At 42.1% G+C, this 26,331-nt stretch overlaps 2 protein-coding genes across 6 annotated transcripts in view; one reads left to right on the forward strand and one right to left on the reverse strand.

Annotated features, from left to right (window-relative positions):
- Window positions 1-1,770: 1,770 nt before the first annotated feature.
- On the forward strand, window positions 1,771-11,066 carry pdzk1ip1 (PDZK1 interacting protein 1). Its single transcript, XM_038297298.1, has 6 exons — window positions 1,771-1,927; window positions 3,215-3,350; window positions 3,507-3,554; window positions 5,830-5,886; window positions 7,916-7,978; window positions 9,646-11,066. Exons 1-6 carry the CDS (start codon window positions 1,861-1,863, stop codon window positions 9,701-9,703), a joined length of 429 nt encoding a protein of 142 aa, XP_038153226.1. The 5' UTR covers window positions 1,771-1,860; the 3' UTR covers window positions 9,704-11,066.
- Window positions 11,067-11,114: 48 nt separating this feature from the next.
- patj (PATJ crumbs cell polarity complex component) overlaps window positions 11,115-26,331 on the reverse strand; it is an 81,665-nt gene continuing 66,448 nt past the window's right edge. The window contains exons 41-48 of one of the 5 annotated variants that reach the window (XR_005281830.1): window positions 23,451-23,537; window positions 22,532-22,738; window positions 20,007-20,129; window positions 18,734-18,838; window positions 14,803-14,909; window positions 14,600-14,723; window positions 12,587-14,372; window positions 11,115-12,515 (exon numbers count right to left, since the gene is read on the reverse strand). Coding sequence is in view for 1 of the 5 variants with exons in the window: in XM_038297297.1 (XP_038153225.1) it covers window positions 14,226-14,372; window positions 14,600-14,723; window positions 14,803-14,909; window positions 18,734-18,838; window positions 20,007-20,129; window positions 22,532-22,738; window positions 23,451-23,537 (900 nt within the window). In the remaining 4 variants the exon portion in view is untranslated. Of the gene's footprint in view, window positions 14,373-14,599; window positions 14,724-14,802; window positions 14,910-18,733; window positions 18,839-20,006; window positions 20,130-22,531; window positions 22,739-23,450; window positions 23,538-26,331 lie in introns of all 5 variants that reach the window. The other 4 variants (XR_005281829.1, XR_005281828.1, XR_005281827.1 and 1 more) reach the window with 4 other exon arrangements.

Below are 26,331 nucleotides of genomic sequence, written 5' to 3' on the forward strand. Positions count from 1 at the left end.
TCTGGAAGCTCATGTGACAATATACTCTCATCCTAAGGAACTGCTTAGATCCAGAAAATAAATAACAGCTAAAGACAGAAACACACCAAACTCCAAACCATCAGTTTTACACGTGGTTCAAATGATAATCAATCAGATTCGAACCAGCTTGGTCCAGCCGGTCTATCGAGGCGCAGCTTGGTGAGAATTAATTGGTTGGCTGATTTTACTGGCATTAACACAGTGCATCTTGATCTGTGCCTCTGCATTCCTTTTTCTGCCTAGCAACAGGCTAAAATTATTCTGATAGGATGAAAACTCCATTACTGACTATAAGGTTTGCTCAAAATTACTGGAGAATAAGTGGATTTAATGAATATGGTTTAAAATCCAAAATCCTGTTTTTGGATTCTGAGAGGGTCAATCACTTTAAAGTCGTAGGGAAAACATATTTAAAGATCAAATCATTCTGACTTAAACCTGTATATAAACGCACTCTTTATCAGACCATATTGTCCCAAAATTTAGAAAATTTCTATTTAAAAAAAAATCCAGTCTTAAAATCTGTGGGGTTTTTCCTTTATTTTATGCAGGCCAGTTAGTTATACGTCAGCTTTTACACCTAAATTCGGCCAATCATATATCAACGGTCATCTCTCAATCTCAATCTTGATCCATATGCCGCAGCTAATAAACGCAATGGTCAAAATAAGAATAATTTACTTTCCCATTGAGTTCCATCCCAGTGTTCACGGGGATGGACGTCTGTGTCTTCAGCAGGCGTAGAGCTAACAGAACTGGCAGCGCTGCGAGGCAAGGGCTCAGACATGTACGGCTGGAAGCCTTCTACACCAAACCAAGCTTCTGCCGCCCTGGCGTCCTCTTACACAACATCTTCATCCCCGCTTTCCTCCTCTAAATAAAAAAATGTATGACGGAGGAGACTCATCCACGACCTCCGACACAAAACTCTCTTGCATGTTTTCAATGTCCATAGCGTTCCTTGACAGTGTTGTTGCTATGTGCTACTTGGTCCCAATGTAATTTCCCGTTGGGAACCTACTAGCACTAAGTTGCTGACTGGTTAGCACTGGGCTTCGCAAAAAAAAAAAAAAAACGGTCACAATGTAACTTGCTTGCAAACCTTCTGCCACAGCAATCCCGTCCTCTTGATAAACAACCAATCACATTCACTTTATTCACTCGTGTAAAGTCATGAACCACTCAGGAGAATTTGGAAATGAAACGGTAAATCCGTGAGTGTTCCCCATGTGGTTCCAATGTGATCCTCCCTATGTTGTAGCTACATGCATATGGTCCTTTAACACAGAAAAAGGAGCTTCTTTAAAGAGCAAGTCGTATTTTTTTACTTATATGAAATATTATAATAAAAACAAGAACCTGATTCCCAGTTTGGAGATATGCTTTTAACAACTCAGATGTAACTGGTTTTGGTTAATTCCAGGATCTGGACACTAGTTTTTTCCATTCCTTCTGATACTAAATCAGGCTTGCTTCCGGGTTCAGTCTCTGTAAACATGATGATGCCTTTATAGTGTGATATGGTTACCTTGACAATGACACTGAGTTTTTTTTCACGAGGAACCCAATAGCATCCCAGGCATAGAGGATCCCCAGTTTTCTGTCAAACCTGCAGTTTCATTTTTTCTGCAGAAAAAAAAAAAAAAAAAAAAAAACATCGTCCTGGGACACTTTTTTCTGGAGAGAAGCTTGGTTTGATTCTTAGGAAAAAGCTGGGTTTGGGCTCAGGCACCAGAGCAGATAACAGCCTTAGTTACAGATTAACAGAAACTATCTGAAGGTCCAGCAGGAACACCTGACACACTCAGAGACTAAGCTAATTGTTTTCCAGACTCCGAGATGGGAAGCGTGTTCGAGCTGACGTCCTGTTTGCTGCTGTTGGTTGGAGCCGTGACGGCTCAGACAGGTACGGTCCGATTAACCTGCAGAACCTATGAGGCTTTCTGAGGAAATGCTGCAAAAGATTACAACTGGTGTTTCTGGTCTTCGTAAACCTGGCAAAGTTTACCTCAAATCTCAAAAAATTATCCAGATTTCTGGGTAAAACTGGACTGTTGGTGTGAAGTAAAGTAATAAATCTGCTTGATGTGAGGTAAAATAAGCAGAGAAACCTCAAAGTTTTTGTTTGTGTAGAACTTTGCTGCAGGAAGCAGCTTTTCTTTCTGCTGACTGGTCATATAACCAATGTGCTGTAAATGATCCTCGAGGCTTTTATTTACAAGGAAAAAAATCCTACTACCTTAAATCTTTATCCATCCATGTTGGAAATGTTCATCTGTTTACATTGATCTGTTGATTCTCTATGTTAAAGCAGAAAGATAATTCTTTAAAATGCATTAAAGTGATTGGAAATACCTTTAGGAGTTAAGCTGCAGCAGATCTCTGCATTATCAGATAAAAAAATAAATAAAACAAAAAATAGATACAAATTTTATTTGAATTTTAATATTGTTGTAATTCTCTTTGAATGTTTCGATAAGTAAGTTGCTTTTCTCGCCTGTGCCCCTTGCAACAGGAGCTGCAGGGTTCGGCCATCGTTAAAGGGATTACTGGTCTTTGTTTGCTGAAGTACTAAAGCTTTTGAGCCAGATGAGGAATTGCATTTATACATTTATTTATGACCTTCTGGTTCTGTGTTGATATGACACCAGATCATATGTTTTTAAGTTTCTCCTACCTTAATAAGTAATGGTCAAACTTCATATACCTAATGGAGCAGAACCAAAAGAAAAAAACTAACCAAAGTCCAGAAAAAGAATCCGACAGATCTGCTGACCTACCAAATTCTGCAGTTTTGGATTATTAGTTTTTTTTGTTAGAGCTGGATTTTATCCAGCAGAACCGGTTCTGGCGACATCCAGAGATCCAAACATTTCACCAGAATCCAGTCCTGAGTCACATGAATGTCAGGTTGTTGCTGCTTAGTCTGTATGCTGAGCTCAGAAGCTGAGGACCACCACAGCCTGAGGAACAGCATGTGAACCGGCCCTGCTACGGTTATTTTGAAGACATGCTGCCATTGCTGGAAGGAAACAAAAAAAAAATCAGCTCACAATGAAAAGGAGGTACCGTTTAAGAGAGTTGGTTCAAAGAAACTCTCAGCAGCTTCTACGGGTCGGGTTTGATTGGTGGCCCAGTTAGAGTCCGATCAATTCTGATAAAACTTTTTCAATGACATCTGACCTCTGTGCAGCTCCGTCCACCCACTTTGAGCGGGCGCTGCCCCAGTGGCTGACTGGGATCGTCGCTGTCTGCGGATTCCTCGTCCTCACCTTCATGGCCTTCCTGGTGAAAAAGGTCTGGTGTGAGAATCCCAAAGCACCAGTCAGGTTTGTCTTCCCCACCTTTGACTCTACAATACAAACATCCTGATAAAGCTAAAATCCTCTGCTGATTGGTCGATTCCACTGATGGAACAGATCATCTGTAAATCTAAAAAATATTTTTAATGTAAAGGAGAGGTGCTGATAAGTGTTTCTGTGCAGGAGAAACACAGACCAGAACCCCTACAGCACGAGCCTGGAAAGCATCAGGTAGAGACCAGCTCATTCTAACATTGAGAATCCAGTCAGTGTCAGTTAGAGAACGACTTGTTCTAACATGTAGAACCCACACATCAGAAAATGACTTGTATGAATGGCTTGTTCTAAAATAGGGAACCCTGAGAGCATCAGGTAATGAATGACTAGTTCTAACTTAGAGAACCCATACAGCATCGAGTAGAAAATGACTCATACGAATGGCTCGTTCTAACATAGAGAACCCTAAAAGCACCTGTTAAAAGATGACTCGTTCTAACAGAGAACCCAGACAGCATCTGGTAAAGAATGACTCGTACTATCATTGGGAACCCAGACAGCATCTGGTAAAGAATGACTCGTACTATCATTGGGAACCCAGACAGCATCTGGTAAAGAATGACTCGTACTAACATAGAGAACCCTGAAAGCAACCGGTAAAAAAACGACTTGTACTTACATAGAGAACCCTGAAAGCATCAGGTAGAGAATGACTAGTACTATCATTGGGAACCCTGAAAGCATCTAGTAAAGAATGACTCGTACTTTCAGTGGGAACCCAGACAACATCTGGTAAAGAATGACTCGTACTAACATAGAGAACCCTGAAAGCATCAGGTAGAGAATGACTCGTTCTAACATAGATAACTCTGAAAGCATCAGGTAGAGAACAACATGTTCTAACATAGAGAACCCTGAAAGCAACGGGTAAAAACAACTTGTACGTACATAGAGAACCCTGAAAGCATCAGGTAGAGAATGACTCTTTCTAACATAGAGAACTCTGAAAGCATGAGCTAGAGAACAACATGTTCTAACATAGAGAACCCTGAAAGCAACCGGTAAAAACAACTTGTACGTACATAGAGGACCCTGAAAGCATCAGGTAGAGAATGACTCTTTCTAACATAGAGAACTCTGAAAGCATCCGGTAAAAAAATGACTCGTTCTAACATAGAGAACCCTGAAAGCATCAGGTAGAGAATTACTCTTTCTAACATAGAGAACTCTGAAAGCATGAGCTAGAGAATAACATGTTCTAACATAGAGAACCCTGAAAGCATCCGGTAAAAAAATGACTCGTACTAACATAGAGAATCCTGAAAGCATGAGCTAGAGAACGACATGTTCTAACATAGAGAACCTTGAAAGCATCCGGTAAAAAAACGACTCGTACTAACATAGAGAACCCTGAAAGCATCAGGTAGAGAATGACTCGTTCTAACATAGAGAACCTTGAAAGCATCAGGTAGAGAATGACTCGTTCTAACATAGAGAACCCTGAAAGCATCCGGTACAAAAACGACTCGTACTAACATAGAGAACCCTGAAAGCATCAGGTAGGGAATGACTCTTTCTAACATAGAGAACTCTGAAAGCATGAGCTAGAGAACAACATGTTCTAACATAGAGAACCCTGAAAGCAACCGGTAAAAACAACTTGTACGTACATAGAGGACCCTGAAAGCATCAGGTAGAGAATGACTCTTTCTAACATAGAGAACTCTGAAAGCATCCGGTAAAAAAATGACTCGTTCTAACATAGAGAACCCTGAAAGCATCCGGTAAAAAAATGACTCGTACTAACATAGAGAATCCTGAAAGCATGAGCTAGAGAACGACATGTTCTAACATAGAGAACCTTGAAAGCATCCGGTAAAAAAACGACTCGTACTAACATAGAGAACCCTGAAAGCATCAGGTAGAGAATGACTCGTTCTAACATAGAGAACCTTGAAAGCATCAGGTAGAGAACGACTCGTTCTAACATAGAGAACCTTGAAAGCATCCGGTACAAAAACGACTCGTACTAACATAGAGAACCCTGAAAGCATCAGGTAGGGAATGACTCGTTCTAACATTTAGAACTTTGGCAACAACTGAGATCATACTCCGAGAACCGAGTCAGAGTCAATAAGAAAACGACTTGTTCTAACTCAGAGAGAATCATGTAGAGCTCATTCAGCTCATTCTTACTCACCGATCTTACATAGCGTTTGGAGGAGAACAGTTTGTTCTACCTTAAAGAACTCAGACAGTATCAGGAAATGAATTATGCATTTTAACTTAGAGAACCCACAAAAAAGAACAGCTTTTTTAACTCATAGAAACCCACAGCGCCAGATAGAAAACAGCTCGTTCTAACTCAGAGAACAGTATTAGGTAAAGAACAGTTGATCCAACTAAGGGAACCTATAAATTCTCTGAAGGAGAACATCTTGTTCTATCCTTCAAACAGGACTTTAGGTAAACATGAGATCCTAATGAATCCAATTGTGTTTATTTGCAGGAGAGGCAGCGGGCAATCGGAGAACAATAAATATGAGGACCCCGAAGCCTTCAACAGGTACATGGACAACATGAGGTAGAGAATGAATCGTTCTAGCATGAAAACCTGGGCAGAGGATAAGGACAGTTTGTTCTAAGTGAAATAAACTGGACGTGGACAGGTAGGGAATGGCTCGTCCTAACAAAGAAAACCTGGACACCGTCAGGCAGAGAACAGCTCTAGCTTAAGAACCTGATACAGAACCTCATGTAAAGCCATAACTTCCTGCTTTGTGTTCCTGCTTCCTTTTTGTCTCTTTGATCCTAGATTTTAGGCTTCACTCTTTCAGTAGTTTTTGAATGTAATTGTTATCTATCTCTTTGAAAACAATTTAAAACACATTAAAATTTTAACACTTTTTAACAAATACCATTCGATTAAAAATGAAGTCATTAGTCATTTTAAGTTAACTTGATCTGTGAGAACCTGCTCAGTAAAGGAGGATCTGAGAACATCTGGCACTGCTCCTCAGCTTCTCCTCTGCTATAAGGCTCTGGGATCTGCTATTTTAATCCCACAACAAGGACTGAGCTTTGACTAGGCCACTCTTGAATATTCAGCTAGTTGTCCTTGGATAGTTTCTGTGGATCTTCTGTTTCATGCTGGGCATTATTGTAGCTGCAGATACTTGCAGATGAACCAAATGTAGATCCTGGTTTCTAGTTCTTCCTCACCAATCTTGAGGAACCGCTGCCACTCTTCTGGATATTTGGCGTTTAACAGATCCAAGGGCCTTCTTTTAGAACTCTTTAGTGATATCTTTGGATAAATATGGGGTAGGATTTCAGACGTTTTTTCAACAGGGACCTCATCTTTGCTGGTTCTCACAGTGATTTTACTGTTGAAGAACCTGGACAGCAGCTCTAGATCATAGCTCTGCATGTTTAGTCAGCCCTAACAGGAACAAGCCGCTTTGGCATCACCTAATTGGACTTTCTTCTGAGACGTGATTAAATCTCCTTTTAGACCACATCTTATTCATGTACATCTGACACCAAATATGTCAAAAAGTCAAACAATATGGATGTTATCTTAGAAAGTATTGGAAGGTGAAACATCTGGAAACTGGCCTTAATCTAAGGTCATGTAGCCTGGAAATATACTGCAGAAAATTTGAACATGTTTCATTGGATCAGGAAAGCAAACCCTTGCTAAGGCAACATTTTTTAGAATAATAATATCTTTATATCTGGAACCCCCTGCCCCTCCTTCCCCATCTGTTATGTCACCCTGGGCAACTTCCTACATAAGCTGGATCAGGACCAATCGCTTCTCAGCCAAGCAATCTTTATTTATATTGCGTCATGACTCAGTAGATTGACCAAAGTGCTTCAAAAGCTAAAAGCAATAAACAATAAGAACACAGTAAAACAATAAAATATGACCATGAAAAACGCACAGATAAAGAGATCTTCCTCAGTAATTCATCAGCTCCACAGAAACGTGACTGAATCATATGCTATTTTGCTTCAGTTCTTTACAGGCGTTTTTTTTTTTTAATGATGGACCCTTGGACAAGGATCCATGATCGAGTCCTGACTCTTTCACTGCCTATTAGATGGAGAACTGAAGCCGCTGCGGATTATAATTACACTTTTTTTTTAATGATTTTTGCTTCATCAGATTATAGGTTTATTACCTGAAACCCTGATGTTTGGATGTGAAGAGACTAAATATGCAGCATGTTTTATTTAATTTAAAAACTTTTTAAATAGTGTAAATGAAAATATTTTTATGTCAATCAAATTTTTTTTGTAAAAACTAGAATACAATAGAATAATCCAACTCAAACTGTGTGCAAAAAAAATCAACCATACACAGAAAAAAGGAAAAGCTTTTGTAAGTTATCAGCATGGAGGTGGAACCCTTTTGATTTTGCTGGGAGCAGTGATGGTTCTAAAGTCTAACACTTGCTGGAAGGAAGGATCTGTGATAACGCTCCTTTGTGCAGCTAGGATTAGTTTATGGTGTTTATATGATTTGGCTAAATCCAATTTCAAGGTGATAAATCCTGCTCAGATATGTGCTTGGATTTTTATGTCTGCAGGCCGAGGGCCAGCGTTGACTCTGGGAAAGACAACATCTATCAGAGGAGCCTGGACGATCTCAGGTAGGAACTAAACTGACTCTGGTCTCATGGTAGACTCAACCAGACCCACTCCTTTTTAACAAAACAGCAGCAACTAGAGGAAAAGGTTAAAGACACAGATAAGTAACAGATGTTCAGAGGGGCGTTTAAACCAGGTTCCTCAGCTAATCTAGAATCAGCTGAATAAGATTACATATTAATAGCACACTGATCGGCGCATTGGATCGGGCCTCGATCAGAGCATCGATGCACAAAACAGTAGAGTAAAAACAAGCTTGTAACAATAAGTGAAGATTAATTTGGTGATTTATCAAAGAAGAAGAAGTCTGGAGAAAAGTTTAAGAGCAGGAGCCTGAAGACCCAGCAGTCCAGGACTTCACCCAGTGGTTTAAAAGCTCTCTGTGGGGACCCAGTCTGCCTGTAACAAAGAAAATGTAAAAAAGAAAATTTCCTCTTCCTCTGTTTATCATCCACATCTAATTAGCTCATTTATGTCCGGTAAGCTCGTTTCAAACGGACTACAAAAATTGATTCCTGTAAGCCTTTTTGCTGTTTTATCTTAATATTTTACTGGAGGTGTATAAATATTCTATGATTTTAAAGAGCCCGATAAGAGCAACAGAGATAACAAAGCTATCACGTGTCGCTCATTGAGCAAGAAGTTTAGGAAGCTGCTTTTCCAGATGTTCTGAGCATGGACTTACACTGCCGGTCCAGCAGAGGGCGCAGTGACAGCAAAAGTCCAATCAATGAGTTCAATGAAAAATTCTCTGCTAAATAATAATCATTTTCAAACAAAATTTAGCAAAATATAACTGATGAAAGGAATTTTAATATTAAAGGAAATACGTCCCTTCATAATAAGTAACAGCTTCATAAATCAAAATACATACAATACTATACAATAATCTATAAACTTTGTTTATAGATGGAAATGATAACTGTTTCCTAGACAGTTGATAACAACTGTTTCCTAAAGTGACCAATTGAGATGCCAGAAGTATTTCTGTATTTCTGCACACTTGCAGAAGAGCTGATGAAATGAATGGATTGGTGAACAGAAACAAAACGCTGGATTTACCATTTTAACTCTATATATTTTCTAAACTAAGGTTAGCGAAGTTCCCTTCATAGATTACCTGATATTAAAATACTCACCCTGTCATTTGTGTGCATTTTCTAAAAGTAACCCATCATCCAGCTCAGATGTTGACTGTTGGAAAACATTTCCAGTCAGAATGTGATCTTTTTTGTTTTTGTTTATGACACTTGACAGTCACCTGCATATAACATTCTTAAATTAAAGAAACTTGACTCTAAAGGCTGTTTTTTTTTTGTCAGCTTCTCAAATTACTCTTTATACCTCTGTTAATTGAGAAATCCTGCACAGTGAGGGAATCTGTATAGATTAAACAAGTAAAAATAATAATGGATTATAAAAGTCATTATTATAACAAATATTGATAAATATATCCTTTTTGAAATACAAAAAAATGAAGATGATCTTTTCATGGTTTGAATAATTTTTCAGGTTTTCTGGTTATAGATGATGATGATGGTGATTAGTGAGAGCAGCTGAATCTTCTCCAGCATTCAGAAACTGCTCGATCAGTTCTAAAATCTTTTCATATAACCTGTGTGAGCTCAGAATAGTGCAGCTTCATTTATAAACTCTGTTTGTCATTCAGTCCCAGGGAAGGCAGCAACATCTACGACGACCCTGACGATAAATCTACGTCCATGTGAACGTCCAGCAGAGATCCTGGCGGCTCGGAGCTCCAGCTTTCTTTAAATAAATCAGTGTTGAATCTTCCTGTTGTATTACGTGATCGTGTAATATCCCGGCTCTGATGTAGAGACCAGAACCTGGTAACGCAGGGAGCTCCTTAGTTTTATAGTTTCCCTTGTGTTTCCTCTCAGACTCCTCCTTTCCTGATTAATCAGTTATCTTTATAACCAGCTGCTGCCTCAGCTCTCCTTGCTGATCACTGGACCCACGACCCGCTGTAAATGATTGACCTCAAGAGTCCACAGGAAACAGCCTCAGGAGGGAAAGCATCTGAAGAACTGGAGCTGAATGTGATTTATGAGGAAGTTAAATGATGGAACATTAAGAACACTTCAGAACTTCTGCTCATCTTCCTGTGACCCGGGTTCCTGGTTCAGAACAGCATGCTCATGAGCTGTAGAGCTTAAAAACAGAAACAAACAGCAATATATGCATATTTGTTAGAATGCTTAATGATGCTTTTAATTTATAACAGAAATGAATTTCTAAGATCCACATTGAGAATGTAGAGAACCCTGATTACAGAATCCAATATGTCTGCCACTCTTTGTTAAGGAAGTTCAAACTTGTCTACACTGAAACTTATCAACGTTGTTGTCAATGTGTTGCTGGTGACTGATCTTCTGTCAGAGGAGGTTCCACACTCAGATTCAGGTGTTAGGAGAAGCTCAGCAGGCCTTAAGCTTCATTTAAATGACTTGAGCCAATCTACAAGCTGCTAATTGACACTGATGAGAGATCAGGGTTAAAAAAGGTCCTAGTCAAAGTCCAGACCAGGCTAAACAAACCCTTGCTCATTACTTCTAAATAATTAGGCAATGTTTTCACGGAGTAAAACTTTTTAATACAAACATCTCTTTTTAATATTTTTAGGTATTTAATTTGATCATTCTAATAAAAGTCGGAATACTGAAGAACTATTTTATATTAACATAATAAATGGAATCTAAAATGAACAGAAACGGCATGTTAGAAATATTTATTGCGACTGCAGCTAAAGATTGCTTGATTTTTTTTAAATGACAGATTGATAATCGAGAGCTTAATCTGGAATTTAATTTATTCTAACCCAGCCTTTCTATGGCACACATCTCTACGCCTGCTTCCTCTGTCAGAACCAGAACAGTGGTCTTTCTCCTCTGCAAACTGCTTGCTTTCATACCAACTGCACTGTAGAATCCTTTTTTTCTAGAAAAACAAGTTTTTGTTCCTTTGTTCAAATGTAAAATGAGCTTAAATAAAATATTTTTGAATGGATTGTCAGTTAATAGAAAACTTGTATTTGATATTCACTTACATAAAATCACAAAATCAAACCTACTCTGTGGTGATTCATGTTTGTTCCCAAGAAAAATTCCCCACAGAAAGTAAAGTCTGTTTATTTGTCTTTATTAACGGTTCAATAATCACCATTCCATCCTTCTCACATTAAATTAAAATCATTTCCAGGAGCATTTGACAACATGACAAAGACACATATCAAAACTGGACCCATTTAGGGTTCTGACAGGATGTGGCACAAAGCTGCAACACAAACCTCTAAAAAATACAGATCAATTCATGTGAAATCAACAATAAATTACATTTCATCTACAAAAAATTAAGACATTGAATATGTGTACATGGCTGATGTTTGCAGACTTTTTCCCTTTAAAGACAAACACCTCATTAGCAGCTAATGCTAACAACAAGCTAGCTTAGCTCTTCAAATAAAAATAAAGAAATCATTCAGAGTTTTCACACGTCTTCCTAAACGTGTTAATTCACATTTAACATTTAAGAGATTCGGACGTATTAACAGTAAAATGTTTCGGTTGACAGCATTTGAGCAGATTGGCTAATTTGCTAGCTAACAGCAGGTCACATTATACGAAATATTAAACAAGTTCATTTTAAATGTTTTGTTAAAATGAGCCTAATTACCAATCTTTATGCCATAGACGGTGTTTGAATACAGATTAAATCATGTTAAACTGCAAAACTGAACTTATTTTCAACTAAACATTTAAACCTAACCAACCTAGTGAGCTAATGACATCAGGCTGATAGTTTTGTTAGTCTAGTTTCAATAAAGGGGATAAAACCAGCATGTTAGCTCATTTGCACACAAAACCTACATTTATGAGCAGCAGCAAACCAAAGAAACGACATAACTTGTTTTTTGTTCCAGAGAAACATTTTGGTTTTACTTTAAGAGGAACATTTTAGCCACATGTTTAAGACTTGAGATATTTTGAAGGAAAACGACCATCAGCAGCATTAAAGCTAACATATTGAATTTTTGAAAAGAAGTTAAAGACGAACTCTTTATAACTTACAATTTCCAGAGAATAGTTATATAAGTCTTTACTTCAATCATCTGTTTTAGTTGGTGTTTTTTTCAATGTGTTTCGAATTTAAAAACATTGGCCTAAGAAATGCTAAGAAATGTAATCTATTGAGATCATTAATTTGAGGAGCTGAATCATTTGTGAATCATGTTTAAAGGAAGTGAGGAGGTTCAACAACAGTTTAACAGTTTAGTATGAAATTAATGATTTATCTACATTTTACTGTGACCTTGAAATAATTAGTTAATAGTTTCTAGGAAAACCTCCTGGAGGTTTTCGGGAAAACCTCCTGGATTTGTTTTTTTCAGGAAAACCTCCTGGATTTGTTTTTTTTTTTAGGAAAACCTCCTGGATTTTTTCAGGAAAACCTCCTGGATTTTTTTCAGGAAAACCTCCTGGATTTTTTTCAGGAAAACCTCCTGGATTTTTTCAGGAAAACCTCCTGGATTTTTTTCAGGAAAACCTCCTGGATTTTTTTCAGGAAAACCTCCTGGATTTTTTCAGGAAAACCTGAATGAATATTTTCTTGAAAACTCACAGATTTTCCTGAAAACAATGTGTTTTAGGGAAAATATTTAGGGTATTTTGAGCAACTCCTTTTAGCAGAAGCAAAATTTTTTGGAAGTATCCTTCTGAACAAAATTATAAATAGGAAACTGATGGAAAACACCCAGATTTACAGGCATGCTACAAAAAATCTGGTTTGCAGGATCTTTTCAACAGAATGATTTTAATATGAAACACAAACAGCCAGTTTCTTTTTTTGTTATTCGAGGAACACAAAGAATGTCAATCTGTAGCTTTTATATCTAGACTAAATTTTAACCCATTCATGATAAATATCATGAGGAAGACATTGTTTCTGTTGTCAAGGCGACGGAAATACCAACAACATCCTGAGAGCTGTCTCTATGGAGACAGCGAGCATTAACTCTTATAGAAAGTCTATATATGTATTAAATCTGCATGTATTAAATTAAAAAAATAATTTTATCAAAAGATGGCACATTTTTACATTGATGGAAAAAACTAGGGATGGCTCTTTCTGTGCAACAGAAACTACAGGCTTGTGAAAAAGAAAGTGAACTGATTTAAGAGACTAAACTGGAGACTTTTAGATGGTGTTTTTAAGACAAACTGAACTTTTAAATCAAAATTATTTCTTTAGCTGTGAAAATAGACCCAAATCTTCAGACTGATCCCAGACAATTTCTGCTCAAAATGAAAAAGAAAAGCTTAGACTGCTGGTTTAAGCTACAGCGGTTTATATTAGCAGCACCGGTGTTATGAAACAGGGACTAGTTCTGTTTGGGTCGAGTTTGAGCCAGAATCTCTGGATAAAATTCATGCATAACAGGAACTGCAGTTTCTTTAAAACTTAAACAATGTTCTACTTTCTGAACCACAGAACCAGAATAATTTTTTCTTGGCTTCTCTGTACTTTCTTTTTGTGACCTAGTGTGACATCATTGTTGCCTAGTTTTGCAGCCAGGCTTCTGCTAAAGCTTCTGCATGCATCACCATGACGTGTCATCAGTTCTTAGCATGCCGTGATACCCCCCCTCCCCCTCCCTGGGAATGTTCTGGACATAAACCCTCAGTAGAAAAGTGACCTAAGGAATTAAGCGTCCCTTTTTTCTTATTAGCATCAGAGCCGTTGGTGTTTCCTGTCTGGCGTTTAACATCTGGTGATCAGCACCGGATGAACAGCTTATTGACAGGATGACATCATCCAACCAGATTGTTCCGTGGTTTCGGTTTACAGCCATTAGAACCGGTGGATGAGCCTCAGAGACTGGGAAGACAGAGCAGGAAGCCCAGTGGGGCTGCTATAATCAGAGTGACCACTAGGTGGCAGAAAACCAAACAATAGATTGTTGAATTTGTTGGTATCCTGAATATTTTTTGATGAGCTGTGATTCCATGAGAGATCTAGCTTTGAAAAGAGGAGAATCTCATATAAGCTTATGAGGGACTCTGCAGAAGGTGAGACACCAGTCTGAGAGATGGGCGGAGTCAGGTGGAGGTAAAGCGGGAGGACATGGCCTTCTTAGAGACAGAGGACAACTGTGGGACCAGTAGGGGTATTTTTTGCATGTTGGGAAGCTCAGAGTAACAGGTGTCCTCCATGTGTGTCCAGGTGTGCTTGTTAGGACAGAATGTCCAGTGTGACGGATCCTTTCTGTCTCTTCAAAATGGTCACCGCCTGCTCATGAGTCACTCCCTGAAGACTCTCTCCGTTTACAGATAAGATCTGATCGCCACGTTTCAGGCGTCCGTCCACTGCAGCAGCTCCCTGAAAAAAAGAAACAGCAAGATCAGGATGGAAGGATGGATGATTTCATTCAATTCAGTTCATTTATATAGCGCCGATTCACATCACGTCATCTCAAGGCACTTTAAAGAAGCAGCTCAACCAGATTATACAGTGTGATTGGTTTTAAGTTTTCTATCTAAGGAGAACCATGGATGGATGGATGAACACATAACTGATGGATGGATTTATGGACTGGCGGTTCTGACCTTGCTAAAGACGGTTTTCACGTAGATGGGAAGGTCTCCATGGGGACTGCCAAAGCCGCCAACGATGCTGAACCCGAGTCCCTCAGAACCTTTCTCCAGAGTGATGCTGCGGGGCCGTGGACCTCTGGGGAGAGAGTTCAGAGGTCAGGCCGAGGCCCAGGAGATTTCCAGCAGCTTCTTTGTTTATGTGTATCTGGTCTTACTCTGGGTCTACTGGGTTCTGCGGGTCGGTGCTGGCCAACAAACTGGAGCTGCCAGTCAAACTCTCCACCTGCGAAGCGATGGCGCTGATGTTTGTGTCCGCCACCACCTGGAAAACAGCCAGAAGCAGAACCTGCTCATCTGACACCTGAGATCTGATGGGGTCTCCTCAGACAGTTTACTCAGATAGGTGAACCGGAACCAATTAGGAACCAAGATGAAACTTTAACTGGATAAAATGTTGTCTTTGTGTTAAACAGCTAGAAATGGGATGTACAACATCTAAACATTAAAAGAATCCCTCAGTTTTGACAGGAGAACTGAACTGACCGGTTCTTTTTTGGGCTCCAGCCACGAACTGCTGATCAGCTACATTGTACACTGATCATCACCATAGCGACGCCTAAATGAATGGTCCATGGTCCTACACACAGGTCCATTATTGGGCTCAGACTGACAGAACCTAATCATCCTCCATTCACTGACAGGAAGATGAGCTGTTCTTTAGACCAACTGCGTTGCTTCATTAGAAGTTTGTCAGATATAATTATTTCCAATATTTTTTCCTCAAATTGTATTTTCCCAAAATATCGATGCCTTTTGACTGAAACTTTTTTCAAAGTTTAAATAGTGAATTGCATTTTTTTTTATTTTAATTTACAAAATTATGTTTCGAAATTTAGATTCATGTTCGTCGGCGAGAGCCTGGTGGTCAGGCTCTTCCTTGCGGGACCCGGCCGGGCCCAGCCCGAAGGAGCGACGCAAGGCCATCCCCCAGTGGGCCCACCAACTTCAGGGGGAACCATGAGGGACCTGTGCATAGAGGATTGGGCGGCAGCCAGAGGCGGAGACCTCGGCGACCTGATCCGCGGGCGCTTAAACTGCCTCTGGGGACGTGGAATGTCACCTCACTGGCAGGGAAAGAGCCCGAGCTTGTGCGGAAGGGGGAGCGATACCGGCTAGAAATAGTTGGGCTCTGGAACCCAGCTCCTTGAGAGAGGCTGGACTCTCTTCTACTCTGGAGTGACCCGCGGGGAGAGGCGGAGGTCGGGGGTGGGGCTGCTTGTCTCCCCCCAGCTCAGCCGTCTCGTGTTGGAGTTCACCCCGGTAGATGAGAAGGTCACATCCCTTCGAAGGGAGGACTCTGACAGTTGTTTCGGCCTATGGGCCGAACGGCAGTACAGAGTACCAGGCCTTCTTAACATCCTTGGGGAGGGTGTTAGAAAGCGCCCCTCCCAAGGATTCCATCATTCTGCTGGGAGACTTCAATGCCCACATGGGAAACGACAGTGACACCTGGAGGGGCGTGATCGGGAGGAACGGGCTCCCAGCTCTGAACCCGAGTGGTGTCTCATTATTGGACTTCTGTGCAAGTCACAGATTGTCCATAATGAACACCATGTTCGGGCATAAGGATGTCCATCGGTGCACCTGGCACCAGGACACCCTAGGCCGAAGGTCGATGATCGACTTTGTAGTCGTATCTTCTGATCTTCGGCTTCGTGTCTTGGACACTCGGGTGAAGAGAGGGGCGGAGCTCTCCACCGACCACCACCTGGTGATGAGCTGGATACGCTGGAAGAGGAGGAAGCCTGAAAGACTCGGCAGGCCCAAACGTGTAGTGAGGGTCTGCTGGGAACGTCTGGTGGAACCCTCGGTCAGGGACGTGTTCAACTCCCACCTCCGGGAAAGCTTCTCTCAGGTCCCGAGGGAGGTTGGAGACATGGAGTCCGAATGGGCTGTGTTCTCTGCCTCTATTGTCGATGCGGCTGCCCATAGCTCTGGCCGTAAGGTTTGCGGTGCCTGTCGTGGTGGCAATCCCCGAACCCGGATGTGAACACCGGTAGTAAGGGATGCTGTCAAGCTGAAGAAGGAGTCCTATCAAGTTTGGTTGGCTTGTGGGACTCCTGAAGCAGCAAGCAGGTACCATGAGGCCAAGCGTGTCGCGGCCCGGGCGGTTGCAGAGGCAAAATCTCGGGCCTGGGAGGAGTTCGGAGAGGCCATGGAAAAAGACTATCGGTTGGCCTAAAAGCGATTCTGGCAAACCGTCCGGCGCCTCCGGAGGGGAAAGCAGTGCTTCGCTAACACTGTTTTCAGTGGGAGTGGGGAGCTGCTGACCTTGAAGGAGGATATTGTCGGGCGGTGGAAGGAATACTTTGAGGATCTCCTCAACCCGACAGACACGCCTTCCGTGGGGGAAGAAGAGACGGGGTGCTTGGGGCTGGATTTGTTCATCACCCAGGTGGCAAGGCTTGGGGGTGGACAAGATCCGTCCTGAATATCTTAAATCTCTGGATATTGTCGGGTTGTCATGGTTAACATGTCTCTTCAACATTGCGTGGAGGTCGGGGACAGTCCCCCTGGATTGGCAGACTGGGGTGGTGTTTCTCCTCCATAAGAAGGGGGATCGGAGGGTGTGTTCCAACTATCGGGGAATCACACTCCTCAGCCTCCCCGGAAAGGCCTATCCCAGGGTGCTGGAGAGGAGAGTCCGGCTGATTGTCGAACCTCGGCTGCATGAGGAGCAGTTTGGTTTTCGTCCTGGACGTGGAACAGTGGACTAGCTCTACACCCTCAGGAGGGTGCTTGAGGGTTCTTGGGAGTTTGCCCAACCAGTCCACATGTGTTTTGTGGACTTGGAGAAGGCATTCGACCGTGTCTCTCGTGCTGCCCTGTGGGGGGTGCTGGGGGGTGGAGTATGGAGTCGGGGGCCCTTTATTAGGGGCCATCCATTCTCTGTACAAGCGGAGCAGGAGTCTGGTTTGCATTGCCGGCATTGAGTCGGACCTGTTCCCAGTGCATGTTGGACTCCGACAGGGCTGCCCCGCTGTCACCGGTCCTGTTCATAACTTTTATGGATAGGATTTCTAGGCGCAGCCAAGGATCGGAGGGGGTCTGGTTTGTGGACCAGTGGATCTCGTCCCTGCTTTTTGCGGATGACGTAGTTCTGCTGGCTCCCTCCTGCCAAGACCTACAACGTGTGCTGGGGCGATTCGCAGCCTAGTGTGAAGTGGCCGGGATGAGAATCAGCTCTTCCAAGTCCGAGGCCATGGTTCTCGACCGGAAAAAGGTGGCTTGTCCCCTTCAGGTTGGAGGAGAGTCCCTGCCTCAAGTGGAGGAGTTCAAGTATCCTGTTCACAAGCGAGGGAAGAATGGAGCGGGAGATCGATAGACGGATCAGTGCGGCTGCTGCAATAATGCGGACGCTGCACCGGTCTGTCGTGGTGAAGAGAGAGCTGAGCGAAAAGGCAAAGCTCTCAATTTACCGTTCGGTCTATGTTCCTACCCTCACCTATGGTCATGAAATCTGGATCATGATCGAAAGAAAGAGATCCCGGATACAAGCTGCTGAAATGAGCTTTCTCCGCAGGGTGGCTGGGCTCTCCCTTAGAGATAGGGTGAGGAGCTCGGTCATTCGGCAGAGGCTCAGAGTAGAGCCGGTTCTCCTCCACATCGAGAGGAGTCAGTTGAGGTGGCTCGGACATCTTCTTTGGATGCCCCCTGGACGCCTCCCTCGGGAGGTGTTCCAGGCACGTCCCACTGGGAGGAGGCCCAGGGGACGACCCAGGACATGCTAGAGAGACTATGTCTCTCGGCTGGCCTGGGAGCGCCTAGGGCTTCCCCCAACAGAGCTGGAGGAGGTGTCTGCGGAGAGGGAAGCCTGGGTGTCTCTGCTTAGTCTGCTGCCCCCGCGAGCCGGTTCTGGATAAAGCGGAAGACGACGAGTACGAGTACGAGATTCATGTTCTCTGCTTGCAAAAATAACAGAACCAAATTCACTCCATAATTTCTCGCCATTTCATCACAAGTTCCTCAGCGTTCAATCAGAGGATCCTCTGCATTCCATTAGAGGTTCCTCTACGTTTCATCAGAGGTTCCAGAGGTTCCTTGGCTCCCTGCTGAGGTTAGACCAGGATGAACTCTGTTCTTTACCTGCAGACTGATGTTCCCGTAGCTGTTCTTCAGCATGGTTACCACCTCACTGTGGGACAGACCGTCCACCGACTGACCGCCAATGCTGACGATTCTGTCTCCCACCTGCAGAGAAACACCAAGTCCAAAATAACCAACCCATAAGGAGAAACTTTGGAAGAGCTAAGTCACATCGTTTAATCAAAGCAGGCGAGCAGGAACCCACATAAAACCTGCAGACAAACAGGTTTCTTAGAACAAATCTGATCCATGGACTGGCACAGAAAGACACACCATGGACCAATGGTTCAGCTTCTTAGGTGGAAAACGGGACCCAGCAGTTGGCTGAGATAAGGGTAATGGTGCGGCGGAACTTGTTCTCATAAAGATCAAGAATAACCAGAAGTACAATCAAACAGCTGCTTTTGTTTCTCCCAAAGTAACACCTTCAATCAAAGATGGACTCTGCTGGACCCACACCAAAGGAGAATTCAATAGAGATAACAGAAAGTCCAAGTACTGACAGAAACTCCTGGTCCAACATCCACAGACCAGACCTGAGGAGGAGGGAAGAGGAGGAAGAGCCAGTATCGGAAGGAGACAGCAAAGCCTTTGGAGTCCATCAGGAGGACGGACTAGAAGGAACCCAGAACCTGAGAGGCCCATTATGGAGGATAAGCCCTCTAAGGAGCGTACAGCTGAGCTCTAAGATGGCATGATGACAGGAACTGGCTTCCAGCATGAAGAATTAAGGCCCAGGTTCTACCACTTTACCCAGAACCAAAGATCCAGGCAGTTGAAAAACTCCCCAGATCAACAGGATGAAAGCAGCAGACCACTAGACATGCATGGAACCCAACAAGCAAGAAGCTGGAAGAGAGTACAGGAACATCTGTGGAGAGTACAGACAGGAGCTCCGTTCTGTACTATCCGACCCAGTTCTCTGGACTCACTGGTGATGCTGCTCTGTGGATCTCATTCCTGGACCTTCCTCAACAGAGCTGAACTTCAACTTCTCCATCCGATCCTTGGAGCTTCTCTGTTGACCGACTGACAGACTCCACCATGTGAGAACAAGGCCAGAACCAACCCACTACTGAAGAACCAGTCCAGAAACACAGGCTGCAATGGTTTGGTCCAATCTGCTGAATCAGAGCTCTTCCTCAAATTCAGTGACCTTTGCACTGGAGGGTGAAAGGTGACGTCTCAGCATGGCATGGCCACAGCTCTGGGATGTGTCCAGTTTCTTAATTGGGTGATAAGCAGGGGAGCAACTAGACCAGCAATGGCTCACCTTCAGCCGTTGCGTCTTCGCTGCCACGCCGTTGGCTTGAATCATGGCGATGAAGATGGGGATGTCCCCTAGAGGGCTGCCCTTTCCTCCCGCTATGCTCACCCCGAGGGAGTCTCCGGCACCCTGGGTGGGTCAGAGGGAGATGGTCTGAGTTCCAATGGGATCACCTTCGGCACCAGAACTTTATTTATTCACATTAAACCAGAGTTTTGCTTTAGAGAGACACTGTCTGCTGCTCAGTGATTGGACCAAATATTCTATTTAGTCTTTATTTCAAATATATGTCCATCAGATTGAAAGATGTCAATCAGATAGTTTTTGATCAGATAGATGGCGATTGGACTGAGATCGATCGGAGAGACGGCTGTCCATTAGAAAGTCTGTATCTGGTTTCTTAAAGGTATAGTGGAGGATTTTCGCAATTTTTTTTAAAAGACCCACCCTCTTTACTTAAAAAAAAAGTACATATACATGACCTTGTACCCACTCCTAAGAGGTAAAGCCTATTAAACGCGTGCAAGAGCATGCACAAGCCCGTTTCTCCTCGTGCACGCTCTGTTTAAAAGTTGCTGTTCTCATAGCTCATGACTGGTCTAGTTCTCATCTTTGCAAAGACAAAATGAAGTTCCGACTGAGTGAATTATCATCGATCTCCTTAAACTGGATTACATAGCTGAGTATTTTTTTTTTCCGTTTTGTCCCTTTTCTCACTCTGCCAAAGATTTGTTTCTTACAATGTAAAAAAAACAAAAAAACATCCCCAACAAGATTAGATTTGGAGGCGTAAGATTATAATGTTCATAGATTTAATTCCTTATTCTTAGTGCTTAACCTTAAAATATAGTCTTAATTCCAGAAATCTTATGTTGTCTCTGCATGGACAGATAATCTAAATTGTTTTGAGGATCTATTTTCATCCAATGGTTTTTATTTAGTGTTTAGATAATCTTTTTTGCAGTGTTGGATGGTTCTGTACTGGTTTGATTTGTTTAGACCGAGTTCAAGACTGATTCGGTGAGTTCACTGATTCACTAAAATATCTTGGAAGCTGTTGTTGCCTCTTTCTGGCAAACTGACACTTATAGGTTTAGGCTACAGTAGAATCAGATTCAGAGCCATTTGTGACAGAGTTATTGGCATTATTTCAGCAAAGTGTTTATTGTAAACTGGTCTAAACTGGGATTGGTTGGAACAATTGGATTATAAATTGGTGCATGGTTGCTATGAAACGCCTCCAGGTAGAAGTCCATCTCTCCAGTATCTGTTGAACATCATTTCAACCGGACCAGGTACAGCTTTTATTCAACCAGATTTCCGGAACGTTTTAGATGGTTTTTGTTTTGCAGAAGCTGCAGATGTTTTAAATGCTGCTAATGTTCTTCATCCTGTTAATGCCACACCACTGTAGAGAGCTGTGATCCAATCAGAGAGCAGCAAACTTAAAGGAATAGTACACCCAAAACATGATTAGCCTTCATTTTCTACTCACCCCCATACTGAACAACACTGTGGAGTACTTTTTTGATATCTCAAATGCATCTGGAGATCTGGGAGGCTTCTTGCTGTCTGCTGACATTCAAATAATGGAGGTGCCCAGCGCCCGAGGTAGAAAGGTCCATAAAAGTCCACAAAAAACGTGTCAATATTCCTCCATACTGCTCGTCCAATGTATTCCAAGTGTCCTGAGTGGGTAGCATCCAGAATTTACTCGAAACGAAGTCATTTAGAATGTTTTTAGAGCATAAACAGTAGTGTATAGGATTTCCTGAAAGCGCGCACATGTGCGATCACGACGCTACGGAAGCCGGCAGACCAAACCAGCGCATTCAGCTCGGCAAAGAACTCATGCTCTTCCTCAACACTGAAGTCCTCAGACATTTTTCTTTCGTTGTTTCTTTCTTTGCACAGGTAAACAGCACATTTCTTCTTCTACGCTTGCATTATTGGAAGAGCAGACGCTGAATGCGCACTTTCATCTGGTTTGGTCTGCCGGCTTCCGTAGCGTCGTGATCGCGCATGTGCGCGCTTTCAGGAAATCCTATACACTACTGTTTATGCTCTAAAAACATTCTAAATGACTTCGCTTCGAGTAAATTCTGGATGCTACCCACTCAGGACACTTGGAATACATTGGACGACCAGTATGGAGGAATATTGACACGTTTTTTGTGGACCTTTCTGTCTCGGGCACCATAGACCTCCATTATTTGAATGTCAGCAGACAGCAAGAAGCCTCCCAGATCTCCAGATGCATTTGAGATATCAAAAAAGTACTCCAGAGTGTTGTTCAGCATGGGGGTGAGTAGAAAATGAAGGCTAATCATGTTTTGGGTGTACTATTCCTTTAACAGTGAATGCATCACCTCAGAGCTGGTTCTGGTTCTGCATTAAAACTCTGTTGATGACTAAGGTAAACATAACTGCAGATGTTACAGAACAGGTTCTGGTTCTGAACCAGTTGTTCTACAGACTGTGGGGGATGAAAAGTGTGCAGGATAACAGATCTGTGTGTGAGACGATTTTACCCTGGTGATCTCCACGGTCCGGAGCCCCGCCTCCAGCCCTGGTGCTCCATCTCTACCTGAGCTGCTTTCAGAACTGGAAGTGATGTCACTGCTGGCCTTGCTGCAGTCAAGCGGCTCCGTGGTGGTGGGGGGGTCAGGTGAGACGGTTGTCTGTGGGAGGGGCGGAGCCACAACCCCCGAGGAGCTGCTGCTGCTGAGGTGACTCATCTGAAAGGAAAACAGAAACATTTAGATTCTCACTGTGATTCTGAAGAACCAGACAGAATACCATCTTCTGTCTCTGGATGTTCTGGTCTTCACATGTTCAGGATTCCACTGCAGCTTAATTTTCATCCTCTCTCTTGAAGTGAATCCACACTACAGGATGAAGATAACCTGAACTTCTGCAGAACTGTTCCAAAAATTCTCCAAACCTCCACCCCAGGCTTAGGATCGAGGGTCGTGCTGGATTTAGCTCCATATCTCTCCCTTCAGCTGTGACCAGCTTCACTGTCCCACAGCATTATGCTGCCACCACCTTGTCTCACTGTGAGGCGCTGTGTACCCCAGAGCTGCTGATTTCTGCGGCTCCTCCAGAGTAACCATTGTCTCTGATTAATGCTCTCATCCAGCCTCGTTCCACTGGATTTGTTCACGGTAACAGAGAACCAGGGTTATTAACAAACAGTTCTGCTTCGATCAGTCTGTGTTTTTAAGAAAAGTCCAGTTTCTGTTTCATCGCAAGATTTAAAAAGGTTACAAGAATGTGAGTACCTTTGGAAAGGAACCATGAAAACAGAAGAACTTCAAAGCCACAAGGGACAAACTGACCAAAATGCTCAAACTGGACCAAGAAACGAAGAGCAGATATTTCCCTGGACAAAGCTCCAGTTCCAGCCATGACAATGGTACCAGTTCTGATCTGGATACAGGCACCCACCTGGCTCCCCTTAAAGGCCAGTTTAGATGGGATCCATGAAGCAGCTTTCAGCCGGCCAAGCTCCAACTGGACCGGCTTACGGGTGCACTGCAGAACACAGAGAAGAGAGGAGATTGTAGCTTGTTTTCCAGCACCAAAAGCCGCTGCTGTAACCTTTCAGCTTGGAAAGTCACTATTGGCTGTCCTAAAAGTCACCAGAAGTTGCTAAATGATGTAATCGCCTAATTTGCATATTCTGTAGTGTTTTGGTCCAGCCATAGGAGAGAGGAATGTCAAAGATGGCAAGTAAGTGATTAAAAACACTTTTTAACTGTATGTAAACAAATCAACTATAATATAATTTACCTGAACCTAAACAACATGAATCAATCTTTTTATGATATCAAATTTGACTTACAGTAAAGGCATTTAGCAGAGGCACAGTGAATGAGGCTGTGTATAATTTAAATACAGGGATATCCAACAGTCATCTCTTTCATTACTTCCTTATTTTATAAACAAAATAATAAAGAAAGGAAAAATCTTTAACAGTAGCTGAAACTAATTTTAAATGTAAATGTCTATGTTAAACTATAAACCAGAGTTCATTCAAGCCTCACTTTCTTCAATATAAAGAGTGAAGCTAACGTTAGCTTAGCTCAATTGTTGGCCAAAATTATTTAGTCCAGCATAGTTTAAGCATGTTGTATGGGAGCAATATTGTTGCACAATTATTTGCAAATGTGTGTGGAGAGTTGTGTGTCTGTATCTAGATTTGCGTGTGTGCATTGGGATTTGAAAATGTGTGAGGAGATTCGTCTGTCTGTACGAGTATCTGCAAATGTATCTAATGGATTTGCGATTGTGTAAAAAAATTCACAAATCTGGTCTAAACTGGGATTAGTTTGGACCAATTGGATTACAATTTTTTCAAGAAAAGCCAGCGCCATCACACCCGACTTAAATACTGAGGGCACCTCTTGTTATAGCTCATTGACAACACTAGGGGGTATTTCGTGATTCAGATATCAATAGATATAGTTTTGACTATCGTAATTTTCGGACAATATGCCGCGACTTTTTCCCCATTTTTCGACCTTGTGGCTTATATAACAATGCGGCTTATCTATGGAATTTTACAACTAACGGCCACTAGGGTAATACCTAAATCTATGGATTTTACCATCTTGCATGACGACGTCACATTTGCTTCAACACACAAGTACGGTAGCCGGGCGCGCGGGAATGCGGAGGTCCTCCGGAAGCAGACTTCTACCGCGAGTGGTACGAGACAGAACGACAGCGAGAAAGTCAGACATTGCAAGCGCAAGACAGTTTGTGTGACAACCTCATTATGGAAAACAAACGTACCGGTCAATAAATGGGACCTTCTATTGCACTAAATTGTAACAGTTAACGTATGCAAATATGCTAATTGTTGAAATGTTAATAAATAGGAGCTTCTCCAAACAATTGCCTCTTTCCCGACAATCCTCTCTGTGCAAGAACCATATGGTAATTAAACATAAAAAACCTGAGGCTTAAAGTTCGGTGCGGCTTGTATATGTAAAAGTCGTGCAATTTAGCTTCTGCGGCTTATATTCAGGTGCGGCTTATAGTCCGACAATTACGGTAGTCAAAATTAACTGAGATATATTGTGTGAAACCTTAAATTATAAATCAGGCGATGCCATTTGAGATATCTCAAAAGGCGTTTTGACTCCAAAATGTGATGGATTGATATCTTGAATTGTTAGTTTTACTAGTCATAATATAATTTCAGATATCTTATCACTCAGGGTATTCAAAATTTTGTTTTTCCAAGGTAAAACATTTTCTTTGATATCTTAGAAGTAATTACGGATGGTCAGAAGAAGCTGATTCTTTGATAAACACTCAGGGCAGCAAATCAAGATATTACACATACGAATCCTCTCTATGCATTTGCAGATCTCAGACGGCAGAAGTGTAGCAAAAATCACATGTGTAAAGAGAGCCAACCGAGAGACTGCTTAACTTGTAACCAATGATTTGTCTGTATTTCTGGGTGTTGAAGCAAAAACATGTTAGACTTAAGTGACTGTGTGTTTACAGACTGATCTACACATTTTTATATCTTAACACACATTTGTAGCTCTGAATACAAATTTGTGGATTTTTTACACATTTGCAAATCAATTAGACACATTTGGAGATACTCGTACAGACAGACATTTTTAAATCCCACTGCACACACACAAATCTAGATAGAGACACACAACTCTCCGCACACATTGGCAAACAATTTTGCAACAATATTACACCCATAATGTCACTTAAACTGTCAGAACACATTAATGACTGTGATTTCCCAAGTTATGTAATAATGACCTCACTTAAAGGAAAATTCCGGTTTTTAACACTTTTAGCCCATTTTCTGTAGTGTCCAGGATGAAATCGAATGATCGACACCAAAATTTTGACGAGTGGTCCTGTCTCTGCTATTTGGCTCATGCAGAATCCCCCCCTGGCTGCTTCAGAATGGCTTCCATAGTGCATGTCCGATAATGTCCTTAAAACAACCTTAAACGTTCTTTTTTTAAAATATGCTACTCACCGGGTCGTCAGCGCTGTTCAATGACGTTCCAAAAAAAGTTTCGTGAAGAAAAACCGTTCCTGTCTTGTTTTATTTAGCATTTTGTAAATCCCAGAACTATTTTTTCCGATACATCACAACCGCTTATAAACTTCCGCTTCCCGTTCGAATCTGAAGCGTTGCACACTCCAGACCACTAGTTGGCGACGGTATCCTCTACCGTCAAACTCAAAGTCCAATATGTCCTCCTCAAGAATCCACCTTTCGTATTCCATTTTCAGAGTTTTTTAAAGTGTTTAACAGAGACGTTAGCACCTCGACGTCGGA

This window comes from Cyprinodon tularosa, unplaced genomic scaffold, assembly GCF_016077235.1.
Source record: "Cyprinodon tularosa strain WSP-4 unplaced genomic scaffold, ASM1607723v1 ctg385, whole genome shotgun sequence".
Classification (NCBI taxonomy): domain Eukaryota; kingdom Metazoa; phylum Chordata; class Actinopteri; order Cyprinodontiformes; family Cyprinodontidae; genus Cyprinodon; species Cyprinodon tularosa.